At 40.3% G+C, this 17432-nt stretch overlaps 1 protein-coding gene across 2 annotated transcripts in view; it reads right to left on the reverse strand.

Annotated features, from left to right (window-relative positions):
* Positions 1-17432, reverse strand: part of BRINP3 (BMP/retinoic acid inducible neural specific 3) — a 195297-nt gene that overhangs the window by 25462 nt on the left and 152403 nt on the right. For both annotated transcript variants that reach the window (XM_054073474.1, XM_054073473.1), the window contains one exon: positions 6138-6360. In XM_054073474.1, coding sequence (XP_053929449.1) covers positions 6138-6360 — 223 coding nt within the window. The remainder of the gene's footprint in view (positions 1-6137; positions 6361-17432) is intronic.

The following is a 17432-nucleotide window of genomic DNA, read 5'->3' on the forward strand; positions in this document are numbered from 1 at the left end:
CACAAATGTGCTTTGAAAATGGAAATCTCTCTGAGAGGTACTATGAAACTTCCTTGTGTTGAACTTTGTGGCTTCCTTGGTGGAGATTTTTTTTCCCCTAGTAACTTTGTGCCCATGCATCAATCACCCTTATAGCAAAGCAATCTAAAGAGCTTTGGGATGTGAGGAACTAATCCTGTGTAACATCTTGAGGGCATTGGGTTTAAGCTACATTGTCTTTTTTGTGTGTATTTAATTCCAAAGCATTCCAAAGAGAACAGGTTTGAAGCGCTCGGTATTCTGACGGTCTGTGTTATAGACACTATAAAAACGTCAGGTATCGTAATCTTTTTTCTGCACACGGACTGAAGAGAAGATTAAGGTACAAGTCCCTTATCTGAAGTGCTTTTACAATACCCAGGCCATGTTTTGCTCCTAAGGCGTGCGATTTTTTTTTGTTCACTCTGTATAATTCAAAAAAAAAAAAGAGAAAAATGAGAAAATGCAAATTCATGGCTCTTCCTCCCTTTAGACGTGCCTGTGTGCATTCTAGGGGAAATTCTAGAATAAATTCTGTTTTTGAAAACCAGATTCTTCTGTTTGAGGCAGCCGTTCACTGTCTCTGGTGATGAACTCCTCAGTCTACACTGGCAAAAAAAGTCCTTTTTGAAGATGAGCATAAGGCTGCTGAGAATGGATTTCTTCTCAGAAATAAGGACTTCTATATGTTCATTAAAATATCTTTTAAAGGTTACCGAGTGGTTCTGTCTATATTTGCCTTCAGCTTCCATCACCAGAAGAAGATCCTTTAAAGAACTGGCTAGACTGTTGGGTATAGCCATCATCATCGCTGTAGATTATATGGTAAAAATAAACATCCAGTCTTATAAAAAATCAAAATACTGACATTTTATTGAACATTACATGATTTTCTGTGCAAGTGCTGTACCTTGGTCTTCTAAAATGAAAATTCTTACTTACTTGAGTTGCTCATAATTTTCAGCTGCAGTTTGTTGCAGCAGATTTCCATTTTGTTATTATGCCAAGGAAGACGTAACTTTTCCACTGGCTTACTGTTGTATTTATATTACGTTTCTCCTTTTAATATTTTTGTCTATGTCTTTATTAAATCAGAAGTTGTGCTGGCTAAATTTGGCCTCAAGTAATGCTTTTTCATTATGAAGTGATTTAAACTGCCTACAAATAAGGTTTGTACATATAGTAATGCACCGTTCTGAGTGCATTCACTCAAATGGGTAACATTAGCCAAGCAACCAATTTGAATGACACAGAAAAGAACCAAATGAAGTGCTAAACTGGCACTTCTGAAGGAAGAAATGAAAGCTTTTCCCTGTCTTCAGTGCCTTTCAGTAGTGTTTGGATATTAAATACAATCAGAGGAAATCATTGCCACCCTTACTGAAAAATATTTGGAAAAGTAAAGACTCCTGCTCTGCCAAGACAGTTTGTATTTCTTTTACGCTCTAAGCATTGATACTCCAGTTTTCTGGTTTTGGTTCCGTAATTTGGGTGGATGTAAGTGCTGCCCACCCTCAGCTCTGGTTCACCTCAGGTGTTTTACCGACAGCACCTTGTGAGCAGGATCAAAGCCTTCTGTTCTGGTGATTTTCAGCTTCTCAGAATATACTCATTATGTTTGGGAAGACACCTTAAGTGTCACGTTAGCCAAAACAGAAACAGAACCAACTTTCCCTCCCCATAACACAGTGACAGATGCATAACCACAACTTTCCTTATTGCTCCATCTCTTCCCATCGCCATACGCCAGCTGCAGTATCCTACATGGACATCCCTATTGAGCAAATCTGATATTTCTCTATTCCGCCACCTCTTTTGTCTTTGAAAAATGAGAAGATTCAATCCGGAGGTGTCATGAGATCAAGGACGCACAATCCTCACCTCTCAGTGCAGGCGTGAGTCGCACCGCTCAGTGAAGAAGTCTCTCCTCTCTGCCTGGAACAGGGCACCACTTTCTCACCTCATTTGAGAAAGGTGCCACTGGAATCAAGAGCTTGGATTCACTTAATGACTACGTCAGTCCTTTTCTCAGGGTGGATATCCTAGCCCACAGTTACGCAAATCGCTTCCGAAGACTAACGATTGTTCTTTACACCTCCCGCTCCTAATACAGAAATCAGCACGGTGAGCTTAGAGCAGACATACGGTTTTACACCTCATCTCGGTTCCTACAAAGCCAAACGTACTGCGCTTCTCGCGCTGTTTCAGCAACCCTCCTCTATACATTTTACAACACCTACCGATTCCTGCCAAGCCGAACGCATCGTACCACTGGCTGTTTTCAACAACCTTCCTTTATAAAAACCGCAGCAAGAGCTGGCCATCTAGTGGAATAACAATCGCTGCACGCTGCGGGCTCCGGCCAGGCAAACACAATGAACGAGCATATGACACTGCAAGTTTTTACGGCTGATGTGTCAATGCAAGGAGAACACATTAGTTGAGCCTATTGCAGCAGCAGAGCCTCAAATTAATCGAGGCCGTAGCTCACCTGGTAGCATTATTTCACAGAATATGGTTTCTTTTTTCACCGTGCGTTTTTTTTTAAGTCTTATTTTTCTCTTTATCTCTTGAAATTGAGTGTTTTCTTATTCCAACGCTATATACAGTGTGGGAACAGGTTATCTACAGAGCAATTTCTGTGCTGCTTGCTGGTTTTGAGTTCTCAGTTGGTATTTTTTTTTAACAAGCAGGAAATACTTCACTGATTATAGAAAGGGCATTGATTAATTCAGGTGAATTTTAAAAGTTACACTCAGCAGTACCGTAACGGTTTCTAATGGGAAACTACAGACTTTTGATGTCTCTTGGCATGATTTGACTTTCAGGAGAAGGACAACGGTCTGCTTCATGTTAATGAAAGAAAGCTTCAAATCTCGGAAGAACATCTGGAACTTGAAAAGATATGCGATGAACGGAATAAAATAAATATAGTAATCCTATTCCCATCCTCAGTGTACACCGAAGTGCTGCAGTAAATAAGACATTGTTCTCATCGCTAGTGCAGGCTGAAAGAAAACTATTTATACATGATTCTAGCTGAAGAATACAAACTGTGTTTAAAATGGAGACACGGGAACGTAGTTTCTTTAACTTGCAAGTTAATTGATTCTTTTCTACTATGAAAAGAGGATTCAATGGCAATTTGGTTCAAGGATTAGAAAATCAAAATATAAATGGAATTTAGTCTTATGTATACTAAGTGGCTTGGTTCTTCAGGAAATCGGGAAAAAGTTGCAAGCAATTCTGCCTAAATGATTAATTGAATCTCATTTAAAAACAACCAAGCAACAATTTGTTTCAAGTTCAGTAACAAAATTTTGAGGCCAGTGAATAGAGACTGGTATTTTCAGTAATGGATTATAACCTTGACGTATGGAGGAGCTCCTTCAAGTGTGACAAAAACCTTTCTGGCAGACTACACAGATAAACCCCTATAAAACTGAGTCTCATAGACTAGTTTTCATAAATTACACTAAACTTTTAGGATATACCCCTCAGCTTCATGAAAGAAAAAAAAAAAACAGCTCTCATTTTTGACACTTTCCTCTAAAAATCCTTTGTATATATTTTATATTGACTGGTGAAATACAGGGTAAACTTAAATATTAGCACAGTTACTTTGTTTACTTTGGTTTTACTCACTGCCAGCACCATGGTCTTTATTAAAAAATCAAGCATTGACTCTTAAACCTTTATCTGAAATGACAAATGCCTATAACACGTAAGTCAAAACAGCATTTATACCTCCAGTGAGTCTGTCTATTTTCTCTTTCCATAATAAAATTCACTTCTAACTACCAACAGCAGAATCCAAACACTAATCTGAAGGAGTTGTTTGGAAAGCCCTTGGAAAGGATTAAATTTCGTTCCAATTCCCCTTCTTGTTTCTTTGGAGGCCGGAATTTCACTGGCATATGAAGCTGCTGTTTTCCCTTTTATTTCTGTCTTTCCCTTAAGCACAAGACATTCTAGTCCTTGGTTTTGGTTCTGTTATTCCACTCACTCTCTGCTGAAATGTCTAGTTTTACAGCCTGAGCAATAATTCTTGCTTCTCCCTGGCATTACTCAGGTTATTTCTGCATCGTGTTACCTGCTGTTCATTTGTGTGCCTACCTGTTAGCAGTTCTGGATCAAAAAACCCAGTACCTTATTTGGATTAGATATATTCTCATCATGAGAAGTACCTGAATCCAGTTCTGTCAATACCTGTGTCTTCTTTCTCCTCATTATTCATCTTTTTGCCGTTGATGCTCTGTTATCCATTCCTATATCTTGAATATTAGACTTTTTTTAAGCAGGTCTGGAAATTAAACTAGTTTGTTTTGACCTTTTCCCCTCACTTCTCCATTTAAAGCTCTTCTTATCAACCATAAAAGCCCTGATGTTTGAAGGTAATTTTCCCAGATAGTCAGATGGAATCCAGCCTTTGAAAATGCTCTCTTTCAGCAAATGCATCCCACTGGCTAAGTATTCCCAAACCTGCCTTCAGAGCTGATCTTTGAGCCATCTATTGATCATCATTATGTCATCATATGTCCAATCTCCCCCTGTACTGGCTAGGAAAAATTTTAGGGCAGTCACTAAAATGGAACATAACTATCTTAAAAATAAGTTAGAGATTTGTCGCAAAATGAATGTTATGAAAGTTCATTTCAGCTCCCTGTAAAAGAGACAAAGTCATTCCTACTAACGCTTACTATTAACAGACAAACCATGAACTCACAAGTTCTGTATTTGGAAAAAAAAATATCCCTTGTAAAACAAGAGAGGCGTGTTTTGAGCAATCATTTCAAACAAACTTTGCTTTTTATATCTCAGCGCATCTCTACTCTACCATTGCCATTACCGATAGGAACCAAAGATTACCCCAAAACTTACAGTGATTATTTTGGAAAACCTGATTATTTTAAATTTTGCTACGGGATTGAAAAAAAAAAGTGAGGTTGAAGGTTGAATTCTATTTTTTTTTGTGGTTTCAAAAGCTCTGGTTTCCTACTGAAATCTTTCATGTTGAATTGCCCCTTTGGCAGAGCTCTCCTTCAGATCGTCCCCAAGGAGCACAAGAGATGATGTCAAAGCACTGCAGTGACTATGTAACCTTTCTTGGGGAATCTTTTCTAATTATGAAGTGACTCCGCAGTTCAAAAATACATTTTTTTGTCTTAACTAGCAGACCACAAAGTAAAACATAAGATGTAGGAAAGGGGGGCTATAAGGGCCATAACAGCTGTCTGCTAGAAGGTTTAGCCAAGAGCCATCAAAAGGCAAAGAGGGACTGATGGACACTTAGCTTGCAAAACAAAAGCTGAAAGCAGTGGAGAATAAAGTACCCCTGGCACTTCTGGAACACTGAACCTAAACTGGATTTCTTCAGAATCGAAGGAGATACATGGTAAATGTTGGAGTCACTGGACTAGGCCCACAATGTTTGCGCTCAGAAGAATAATGTCCTTAAAAGCTCATTCATTTCAGATTTACTCAAGTGTCATTTCACTAATTTCAATAAAGCCACTTTCCATCACCGGTAAACTCTTAAGCAGTTTGTGTTAATACAGGTTGGACTACCCAGCTTTGGGGATCTCTCTGTTTCTAGGAAGGACTAAAACAATTCTGTTTTCTTTCCTTAGGCATTCTTTCAAACCTGATTCACATCTGACAAACGAGACAAGAAATCAATACTGTGTCGTATATACCGTATAATGACCTGGAAAGGTCTTAAAATAGCTACGCCTGCTTCAGAATAGGTATTTAGTATTCAGTATACAATTATTTGTCACCGTTACACTTGGCCAACTTCCAGCGAAAATACAGATTCGTAGAGCAGAGGCAGAGGAAATGGGATGAATCCGTACGCTCACATTATTTTTAAGCTGCCTCACAAAATACACAGCCATCTACAACTCAGGTTTAGTTTTGACCTTTCCCATCATATTTAGGAAAACACAAACAGAGCGATAGCGGAAGCTAGGATTGTCCAACTCCTACAGATATAAAGACAGCATCCTGTAGACATCCCATTTTCTGCACACATCCCCACGTCTGTCCTGAAGGAGATTTTGTTATTAAGACTTTGGTATTAAGGTTTGAGTTTCTCAGCTTTTCGTAGGCTTTCTTACCTCTGCCTGGGCACGCGGATGAGCGGCTGTTTATGGCATCTCTTACTGAGACCAAAGAGCTTGTGAACGGTTTTCTGTGCCTTGAGGAAGAGTTGCTTCATGCTGTTTTCTAGTTGCTCATAGCGACGCTGAAAATTAGAATCCATTGTCCACAAGTGCATTACAGTAGATGTGTTCAGGAAATAATTCATGGGTAGCCTTTTCATAAATAATTTGAATTCATCTGCAAAAAAATTAATAGGCGTTAATTATGTAGTTATGGCTGTTGTTGCAGCAAAAATTAACTTTAATTTGCCATTTATTGAACTTCTGATTTTCTTAAAAGTTGAACTTTTGCCATTTTAGAATGGAACGCTTTCAAAGCAGAAAGGTACCTTCAGTTTTAGTGGTAATATTAGAATAAACCCAGCAAAAGTCAATATTTATATACTTATTAAATTGATGTTGAAAGGAAATATAAGCACTGTCATTGTTTCTCAACCCGGAGAATATAAAGATTAAGTAAGAACTAGGATTTCTTACTTTCAAATGTAGGATCTGAAAGTAAATACACATTTAAAGATCAGTATATATTGAGTCATTTTGGAGAAGCCAGGAAACTCTCTTAAAAAGTAGTATATTCCAATACTTCGGAAATGCAAGTAAATGTGATTTTACACGCCAGCTTTCTTTCAGATGTTATTTATTTCACCTCAGACAAGCCATTAAGGGTCAAACTTCCAAAAGAATTCAGAATGGAAATAGAGCCTTTCAAAGCATTTTACAGTACTTTGATACTGCGAGAATGTCTCCCATAACTTCTTTTTGACTCACGTCCCCATCTAAAGTGGTAAAAAGGACTTCTCAAATCACAGGATCACCATTATTGTGAACAACCTGAGATTTTTTTTCTGGTAGCTCAGCTCACGTAAGACTGAAACTTATTAATAGAATTACTCTAGTGACTCTATAAGTAGGATAGTTTCCAAGTTGGTAAGTTTTGAACCTAAATAAACTTCCATTTAAAAGGGCTCTAATTACTGAGGGGGGATGCAAAAATGAGTAGCAGATTTGAATGCGCGCCTGTCCTTTATCTCCCTTATTTCCACGTAACAGCGTTCCCCTGCCTGCGCCCCTGCCCGCTGCTATCTTCCCAGCCTTCACAATCCATTTTTCCCTTCAGCTTGTTCCTGCAGTAAAGTCACTTCTCCCGCTTGCCCTTCACCCCACCAGATGCTCTTTTTGGGTAGTCTGCACTTCAGCAGATGATGTGAATGCAGTGATCCAACTGACTGAAGCACCTCCCGCGTCAAACTAGAGTTAATCATAATATTTAACATTGCTATAATGTTAGGTTGCTCGCGGGAGAAGGCTGATTGGGAAAAATATCTGCTCACATGAAAGAATATTCCATTAACAGCATTGTTTGTAAGGCTTTTCGATTTATCTTTAGCTTCATCTCAGTTTAGGTTTTTTTTAAACAACATTTTTATGGAAAACAAGGGGAAAAATTTTTTCTTTTTTATGGACAGAAAGGAAGGATATTTCTAAGCGAGATAGAGTGTCCCTGATCCACATCCTGAAGGACATGGGGCCGAATGAAATAAACCAGGCATATTCTGGCATAGCATTTTCTGTGATGGACAAAGATTCATCAGGAGACAAAAGGCATTGAAAGGTCTTTTGGAAGGTAAGAAATGAAAGGCAAAGGGCAAAGATGACGATTTTATGTTTAATAAAGTGGTTTTAATAATTCATCTGGGAGCTTATTGGCAATGTGTTATTAATTTTCTCCACATCCCTTCTTCTTTGGGTATTGGTTGCCCGCTATTCTCTCCCTGCTCCTCTGCTCTCCTGGGGTACAAATCAAGAGACTGAGGAAAGAAACTGCTTCTTTATTTTATCAAGTACTCCAGACCTTTTATCCTTTAACTTTTCCCTTCTTTGATTTTCTCTAAGAGGTTGGTTCTTATCCTCTGTCCAAAAAGAGAAAGTGTCAGTTTTGGGATCTGTAGCTTACAAATTGCAATTAATAGAAGTACTTGACAAATTCATTGCCAGAATAGTACCTCTGTGAGTCTTTTTGTAATCTTAAGAAAACCAGTTCCTTGTTTTGCCCTTCCCAAGCGACAACTATGCCTTTGTTTCCTCACACTACGCATCCCAGTGCTCGGCTCCCTCCGAGGCTTGCACAGACACTGTGGGAGAGGGTTATGGCTGCCTGGTCCAAAGGAGGCACACGCTGTTGGCTTGGCAAAGCCTGAAGAGCACATGGGCGAATTTAATAAATTGATAGTATTAAAAAAAAAAACCAAAACCAAAAGAAAACCAAAAGAAAACAAATTGGCAAAGCCTGAAGAACACATGGGCGAATTTAATAAATTGATAGTATTAAAAAAAAAACCCAAAACCAAAAGAAAACCAAACGACTAGGAGAAAAGGTCAACATAACTGTTACACAAGTCCTTCGGCGAAGGGCCAATCTGCAGTTTGCACGAACTGAGGAAGCTCCCCTGACATCAGAGGAGTGCACTAACACGCCTAGAGAGGAGCAGAGCCCTGTTCCTGACGACCTGTTTTCAGTTGCTAACCTCTCATTTCCCTTCTGGTCTTTGGAGACACTGCTATATTTGCTTAAACTCAGTTTCACGAAGTCAAAAATAAACCCAAATCCCTTAGGAGAGAATAGGCTCAGAACACGCCCGTTCAGTTTTCATACTGCTGTAATTACTTACTTAAGGACCGCTGTCACTTTGCCGTCCTTAGCACAACGGCAAGAAGGTCTCCAGCTCACAGCTAATCAGATGCAGTGCTCAGAGCCAATAGGGAGGGGGTACACTCCTTACCTTGCAATGCAAAAGCATTTCCAGAAGGAAAACACTTCTTTTTCTCCCAGTAATAAACACCACCTTTGCCTATCCCCGTGCCCTGTATCACCACGATAATGAGCACCACAACACAGGCAAAAGAGACAGCGATAAAATGAGCATGGTTACATAGTGCCTTCCGCCAAAAAAAAAAGCGAAGAAAAGATAATGTGCTCGTATCTTAAACAGACACGTTTCATGATCTGTGAAACGGCAACACGAACTCCTATCGCTGGGAGATGATTAAACTATTACACTCTAATCAACACATTGTCCCAGCCTTCCTGAGGATTAACAGCCACCATTGCAGCGCTGGGGGCCATAGAAATTGAGACTTTTAAACCATGATACTTGACCCTACATGCAGTACGGTTTTAGCACCCCCTCATCTATTTTCACCCAAGCAGCACATACAATATCATTTTTTTCATATTATTAACTAATCGTAAATAATGGGGGGAAACGCAAAATGTTATATGCTGTGACTGATCAAACAAGTTTGTTCAAGTTTCATTTTAGAGCCAGTCATGTCTGGTTTTCGCTTCCCCCTTTCTGCAAGGTAAATCTTCTTTGTATTACCGGTCTCGAGACTGAAATGGCATTCTACATCTCTGTAGCAAAGAATAAACGAAAAATATCACAATGAAAGCAAATATTATTGCTGAAATCAGATGAATATCAGAAATATTTAGGCTGTAGGAAATACCTAGAGCTACTTAGCTTGTAATGTGGATTCTCAGCGTTATTCAGCATCTGAGCAGGGCTCACTGCTGAATGCAATGATTAGCATTCTGCATACAGAGCAAGCAAAGACCATAAAAATGCAGTAAGCCTCATCACAGGATTTAACAACGCTCTGCTACAAGAAAAAAAAGGTGCCCGCCGTGTGTTGGAAGAGAACAGGACCCCTGATTTCTCTGCTATGCATATTCTGCATATCCCTGGTATTTTGAATTACCAGATCTGTATAAGACTCTCACAGCACCCAAACTATGGCACAACTGCTGTTTGCTTTTCAGCTGAGGCCAAGCAGGGTTTGAAACTTCTACAGGCTATCGAAACATCTCGTGTGAGCTTGTTTCCTAAGAGCCCTCTTGGAGGATCTCTGGAAACGTCTGGGAAGTCAATAGATTTAAACCATCTTGGGGATTCAGAACACCAGGTTAATAACAGCCCCACAGGCTAACATCTGACTGCACAATGTAATGCCAACAACATTAACATGCTGCATAATCTCACTGCGCTTTCTTCTCCTCTTTTCTTTATATTAAACACAGCAAATCCACAACTGAGCTTTTGTCATTCCTAAAAGTTTTCTTTTAAATGCCATGGCCATCATTTACTCAGTCAATGTAACAGATTATTTCTCATCAGGGAGGGAGAGAGGGAGTGGAAACAGAGCTATTTCCTCCTCACAGCCCCAGACACCCTCTGTGCAAAGGCAGAGAACAATCTCAGCTTCCACAGTCAGGATGCACGAGCAGAACGAGCCAGTAGCTCCTTTCAGCCCCAGCTTGTGCCTAGGGAGGTCTCAGAATGTACTTTATGGAAGAGCATAATTCCCAAGTTCCCTGCTAAATAGGAAAATTTAAATTTTACACAGATTTCTAGGAAAGAAAAAACATTACACAGTTGTGTTGGTTTGGTTTTCGTGTTGGCTCTGTATCACAGCTGAAGCCAATGCCACCGTGTGTGTCCGTGTGAAGAACTGAAGTGAGGGGGCATTCTACACGCCATTTAGGAGAACATAAAATGAAACACGGTTTGAAATTAACCTGCATTTGCTGAGAAGTTAAGAAAGATATTTTTTTCACAACCAAGTAAACTATAAGACCTTTCAGCCACCTTCCCTCAGCCTCTAGAAATCACTGTTTCTGGGGAGCTGACTTTCCATCAAGTTTTATTCCGTCGTTTAATTTAATGTCATGTTCTGATGAGCTCTTTTGTCTAAAACGAAACAATTTAATCTTATGGCATCAAAACTTCAGTGCTGGAAATCACAGCATAATGTTTCAGTAAATATATAAATCTGTCTAATTTTGGATTATGTAGTCTAACCTAAACTTAATTCCAATTTTTTTACCAACATCCAAACGCGGAAAAAGCAATTATATCTTCCAAGCAAAAGCAGCCTGACAATAACCGAAAAGGTAGTTTGCCTGTCCGGTTCAAGAATTCTTTATTGGCTGAGACACACTATCAACAATAGGCTTATGTACAGTCCATGCATTTTCTAAAATGAATAAGGATTTGGACTGCAGCGGTTTTTCCATTTAATAAAACTCAGTAAAACTATCTCTGTAGGAGAAAACCACTTTTTACATCATATTATCATGTCAAAATCTACCATTAGACAGCAATTGAAATGGGCTGTTTTGTCATTTCTCTAAATTATGCTCTAATGAAACATTTTTCTCCCTATTTATCTATGAATAACAATAAAAAATCTTTGACAAATTTTGCAGTGAATGAGATGGTGTATGATCATTAGTTTGATTGACAGCATTTGTGACATTTCAGCCTTGTCTGTAAAATCTGTCATTTGTACATACGTCCTCTTTTTCCATCAACCTCCTTAACTTGCTCTAAAGGTATTAACATTCTGCCATCACAGTCTGTCTGTACATAATATCTCATGGGAAAACTGTTCTGCTTAGGCTTGAACAAAGTGTTAGAGTGGGCTCAAGGCAAATTGACAAAAATCAATCAGTCTTTAATGAGTGACGGTGCGGTAGTACACGTCTGCACAATAAATGATATATTCTCACATGCTACTCCAAACGAGAGCGACTGATACCATTTCAAAATTAGTTGAAATGGATTCATGTTCTATGTTGCATTTCATTGTTTCTCATACTTGCAATGAGAATTAATTGCAAATTACCACCACTCTTTATGACCACTGCTACTTTGGGAAGCCCATCTCTCTTATTAAATCACAATGACAAATCAGAAGTTAATCTGGGCTTGATGGGACCTTGGGCTCCAAGCAGGTTATTCTGACACCAGACCAAGTTGCTTAGGATTTGGTCCAGTAGAGCCTTAGAAATTGCCATGGATGGAGACACACTTGGGTAAGCAAGATTCAACTGTCTTAATGGAGAGAAAGTTGTACCTTACCTACAGTCCGAACTCCTCATTTTCTACTTTATGACTGTTGCCTGGATGGATGGAAGGGCAAATAAATAGGTGACAATCCACTTGTATGGCCAGATTCCATATCTAGTCTCTTACCAAAATGCAGGTAAAAGACATCCATCGCTTGCCCCTTACCCATAAATCCACATTTTATCATTGAAAGGATGAGGTGGGTCAGACATGATTTACTCTGTCACCGTGTTCTTCCTCACGTCCCTCATGCTCGCTTAATGCTGGCCAGCTGCTCTCTCATTTCCCCTACTCAACAGGACAGGATGAGAAAATAAGATGCGATTGCTCATGGGTTGAGATGAGGACAGGCAGATCACTTCCCAGTTACCGACATGGGCAAAACTGACTCCACATGGGGAAAATTATTTTGTTGCCAATTAGAAACAGAGTAGGACAGTGAGGGAGGGAAAAAACCAAACCAAACCAAAACTAAAAACGCCTTCTCCCCAGCCCTTCCTTATTGCAAGGCTCTAATTCAGTCCTTACATTCCCAACTCTTCTACTTCCTCTCCCAAAACAATGCAGGAGGATGGGGAATGGGGACTGTGGTCGGTTCATAACACTTCCTCTCTGCCATTTCTTCCACCTCCCACTGTTCCTCTACTCCAGTGCAGGGTCCCTCCTCAGGATATAGTCCTTCATGAACTGCTCCAGCATGGATCCTTCCCACAGGGTACATCCCTTCAAGAACACACTGCTCCCGCATGGGTCACCCAAAGGCCACAGGTCCTGCCAGAAAACCTGCTCCTGCACGGGCTCCTCTCCATGGGCTGCAGCTTCCTGCAGGACATCTCCACCTGCTGACATGTGGGGTCCTCCATGGGCTGCAGTGTGGTTATCTGCTCCCTGTGGTCCTCTATGACCTGCAGAAGGACAATCAGCTTCACCATGGACTTTTTCAAAAGCTGCAGGTGAATGCTTGATCCACCACCTGGAGCACCTGCTCTCCCTCCTTCTTCACGGACCCTGGTGTCTGCAGGGCTGTTTCTCTCGCTCCTCCCTCTCACAGCTGCTGCACATTGTTTTTTATCTTTTCTTAAATACGGTACCACAGAGGTGCCATCAGCATCACCAAAGGGCTCAGCTTTGGGCAGCAGTCAGTCTGCTTGGAATTGGCTGGCACTGGCTCTGTCTGACGCAGGAGCGGCATCTGGCATCTTCTCAGAAGAGGCCACCCCAGCAACTTCCCCTGCAGAGTGACAGTTACTGTCATCCTGCACCATGTATTCCTAAGGAAGAGTTTTTCTTTACTTAATAGAACCAATAAGACACCATATGGACCTCAGCCATGGAGCTGCTGCTGACGCACTCCAGCTCTCCTCTGGCAGTATTGTTGGTGCTCATACAGATAAGCAGTAAGGAATAATAGTCTAAGATGAGCCAAATGAGCCTCACTGGTCTCTCTTCAAAATCCCAGATCAAAGCCCCCAGAAATACTCCTCAGAGAGCAGGTTGAGTTGGCAGAGGGGCACTTTCATCTTTAGATGTTGTCCCCCACTGCTCTTTGGTGCCTGCACGAAGGCTCCGCTTGGCCGGTTCTGGTGGCTCCCCAGAGGCATCATTCTGCCACCAGAACACTGAACCTACTCTGCAGTCACAGATCTATGAGTGCAAAAGGAGCTGTCTTCCTGCTTCCAGAAGCAGTCAGCCTCCCGTTCCCCCACCGTGACGTTCTGCATTTACCACTTGGAATGCAGGCGCTGCCCACCCAACGCCTGGGGATTCGCGTGCTCAGCTCTGCAGCGCCTCTGCGCAGATACTCTCTCTTTTTGTCATCTTCCCCTGAGCTTTGCAGAGCGATTCATGAGACGAGGTTCCAAAGGCAGGTGCCTGTAGTAATGCCTTTCCAGACTGCTGCCTGTCAGACGAATAACTGCTTAAAGGAACTCAAAAATTTACATGAAAAGAAACGTTTCAGCTGTATTTTCAGTTCAGTTCAGGGGCTGAGGTTTTTTCAACATAACCTGTCTCCTTGTCTATGCTAATCTTTTGTCTACACGTGGTTTTAATAGGACTCCAGCACTCCTTTGGCACAATTCATCCTAAGAGCAAGCCAAAAAAAACAGATAGTATTGCAAAAGGAAAATGAGCAACAGTCGGAGCCAGCAAGAAATATAGACCAAAAGCTGTCATTGAAAACCACCGAGGAAATATCTCTGGTAACTCCAGTAATCTATTTACCTACAGAAAAGATGACACACAGCAGCAAAGTAAGCATCCAGCCCTGCTCTGCCCATGTGCTTAACCTCTGTGCCCGTTTCAGCGCTGACCTTATCTGCTGATGCTGTAAATAAGCTGCTATTGAATATAAATTTTTTGTTGTTATAGGTTAGAAGCTGGAAAGAAAACTACCAATTAATTCCACACAAAAGCTGAGGAAAGCTGCTAAAGCTATTCATTTCACAACAAAGAAGTCTCTTAAGTAGAACTGTGCAGAGCGTAGAAAATCCATTTTGTGAAAGGACTTCCAGCATTCCAAAATTAGGATGCAACCTAAATCTTCTGAAATTCTCTAAAATTCTCCAAACGCTTCTGAGTCCTCTGTAAACCTCTAAAAGGAACAGCAAAAGGTTCTCTTGTTTTACTCCACTTCGAGTAAGCCAAAATACTTCACCTTGACAGAACAGAAATTTTACATTTTATGTCAACCTTTAATTCTGTATTGTAACATAAAGGTTATAAAGTAAGAAATGACACAAAAAAACATTTCAAAATGAAGGTCAGAATGCTTTACTGTATTCTATCAAAAACCCCACATTGATTTGCAACTACTCAAAGATTATTCTTGGAGCTTTTTTGAAAACAGCTGCTCTTTTTTTGTAATATTTTGTAGATAAAGCTTTGTCTTTGCTGCCCATCAACTGTCTGCTCTGTTCCGACTGGAAGTTCTTCAGAGAAGAGTCTTTCTCATTATATCTTTATAGGGCAGTTAGCACAATAGACCCCAAATTTAACTGTTGCCATGTATAACTAATAATAATAATAATAATAATAATAATAATAATAATAATAATACATTTGCTTACGGCTCCAGTCAACTGCACCCTCCCTGGTATCCCCCATGTTAGCTGCAATTAGTGTGAGGAGCAAGAATTCTGCTAGAAAAGACCTCATAGTTCCCTCATAGTGTTTCCCACACTTTTTCCCTAACAGTACTGTGCGCGAAAACCCTTCCACGTTAATAATGTGACCATGGTATTACCATTCCTTTCCCATAACGATGCTTTTAATTGTAATCAGGGCAATAAATATGACTGCAAGTTAAATATCAGAGTCAGCTGTAAACTGAAACCTGGAACCACCAAGCTGGTAGGTTGTAGAATAAGAAGCAACAGGAGCTCCCTCTCCAGTGGCTGCATACAGCTGCTGCCTCAATATTGTGTAGATATTATTGAAGAGATTTATAAAAGATACATGTTTTTTCCTTAAAACATCTCACCATGACTCAAAAGCGCGGAGAAAACAAAGTACTAAAATGAACATATATTTGGTTTTATGCTGCAATGAATTTTAGTTGCTCACGACACATTACTTATTTGTCAAAGAAGTAGCAGCTGTGTTCCAAGAAATATATGTTTGAAAACAATCCAGTTCAAGGAAGCATAAGACTTCAGCTTGAAACAATCTTATTTCTTCACAGAAAAGCGAGTAAAGCTGAATTCCACCCCTGCTCCCAGGCAGGTTAAATCATTCAGCTCTCCCTACAATTAGAACATTTGCTTCTCCAAAAGCTTCTCCTCCTTTAAACTTTTTGAAGGACACAGAAGATGGAGCGTGTGCGCTCTGGGAGATACAGACCTCAAACATGTATTTTTTTGCATATGTAGTGAACACAAGCAATGTCAACCTGCTACAAGGAAAAGGAAAACCGAGATTTTTTCCTCATAGGCCTTAGGATTCTGCCTCTCCTCAGATTAAGAGGAAAAAAATGCAGAGTCATACTTGGTAGTAAAGGTAGAATATCATCATCCTGCAAATCAGGGATTAATTCAGCAGTTTTAGTAGGCAGGAGATAATAACTTTCCCTAGACTCTGGCGCAAACTCACAGGTCTCACATTTCCTATAATCCAGAAATGACTTGTTTCTCAATTGAAATATTTCCTTGACAGCAAGTTCACTTTTCAGAGGAAAAAAAAAACAGACTCCAGGAGCTGTCTCTGTAAATCCCATCATTTGAAGGACATTCCTTTCATCCTGTCAGTTTTTCATCTGGGTGTGACTTTGGTTCCTTTCACTTGTAAGGATGTTCATGTTCCTACTACCCTTCAAAATGGGTGCCCCTTGGAATTCACTGTAAACACCCCAAAAAAATTTTGTCGTAAATTTATCTATGGGTTATTTTGGATTTTTTTGGTAAAAGTTTTGATTGTTTTACCACAGGATAAACTACAGGACCACACGTCCATCCTGCAGGATGGACGTTCCATTTCTGCCCAATGTTAGCTATTATCTTACCATAGCACTGTGAAGGCACATAACACATGGGACAGAATTCTTATGTCTGGATTTAGACATAACCTCTGTCACCCCAAAAGTTACCTGGCTCACTCTTGATCGTGCGAGTAACTCCTACAGTTTGAAATGGAGTGAGGTAAATAAATATGTAACGCATCACAGCAGGGCAGTTCAGGGAAGGAAACGAGTAGAGCTGAATAGCGTTCTTGGAAAAAGCATTGAAGTAAATAACCAGTGTTAAGCTGTTCCGAGAGAAGATTTAAGAAGCTACGAATCAGAACAGACAACGCTGCCCTAGAAGAAAAGAGAGACCGCAGAGTGACATCCGTCTTAATAAAGAAAGTCCAAAGCTGCCAAGGCAGATTGGAATTCCACCAAGAAAGAGGGGTTTTGTCACTAGCTTTGAAGGGAATTACATTATGTCCTGTACATAGTGGACATAAATGGAATTATATTAGATCAAGCCTTCTGCTCCTCCTCTTATTACAATGTCATGGCAATGTTTAAAGTGTCTGAGAATGCAATGCCATGTACGACTTTAATAAGTTCATTCAGCAGGTGCTGCTTTAGCAGGAGTCGTATAACGCTTTGAGTTTTGGAACAGAGGCAATTACATTGCCGGGGTCTGATTGGCTGTGCCTTCATTTTTGGAGTAGAAGATGCACAATTTAGACCTTGACTCTGAAGAAATTATGCACATTCCACCTGTTCCTGTTATCGAACAGTGACACCTCCACAGGGGTGGGAGAGGAGCACTGGTCACAGAAGGAATGACAGCTTGCTGTAACTGTTCATGCCATTGATTAAACTTTCTGACAACCACACAGGGAAGTTAATTACTGG

Source organism: Cuculus canorus, chromosome 8, assembly GCF_017976375.1.
Source record: "Cuculus canorus isolate bCucCan1 chromosome 8, bCucCan1.pri, whole genome shotgun sequence".
Classification (NCBI taxonomy): domain Eukaryota; kingdom Metazoa; phylum Chordata; class Aves; order Cuculiformes; family Cuculidae; genus Cuculus; species Cuculus canorus.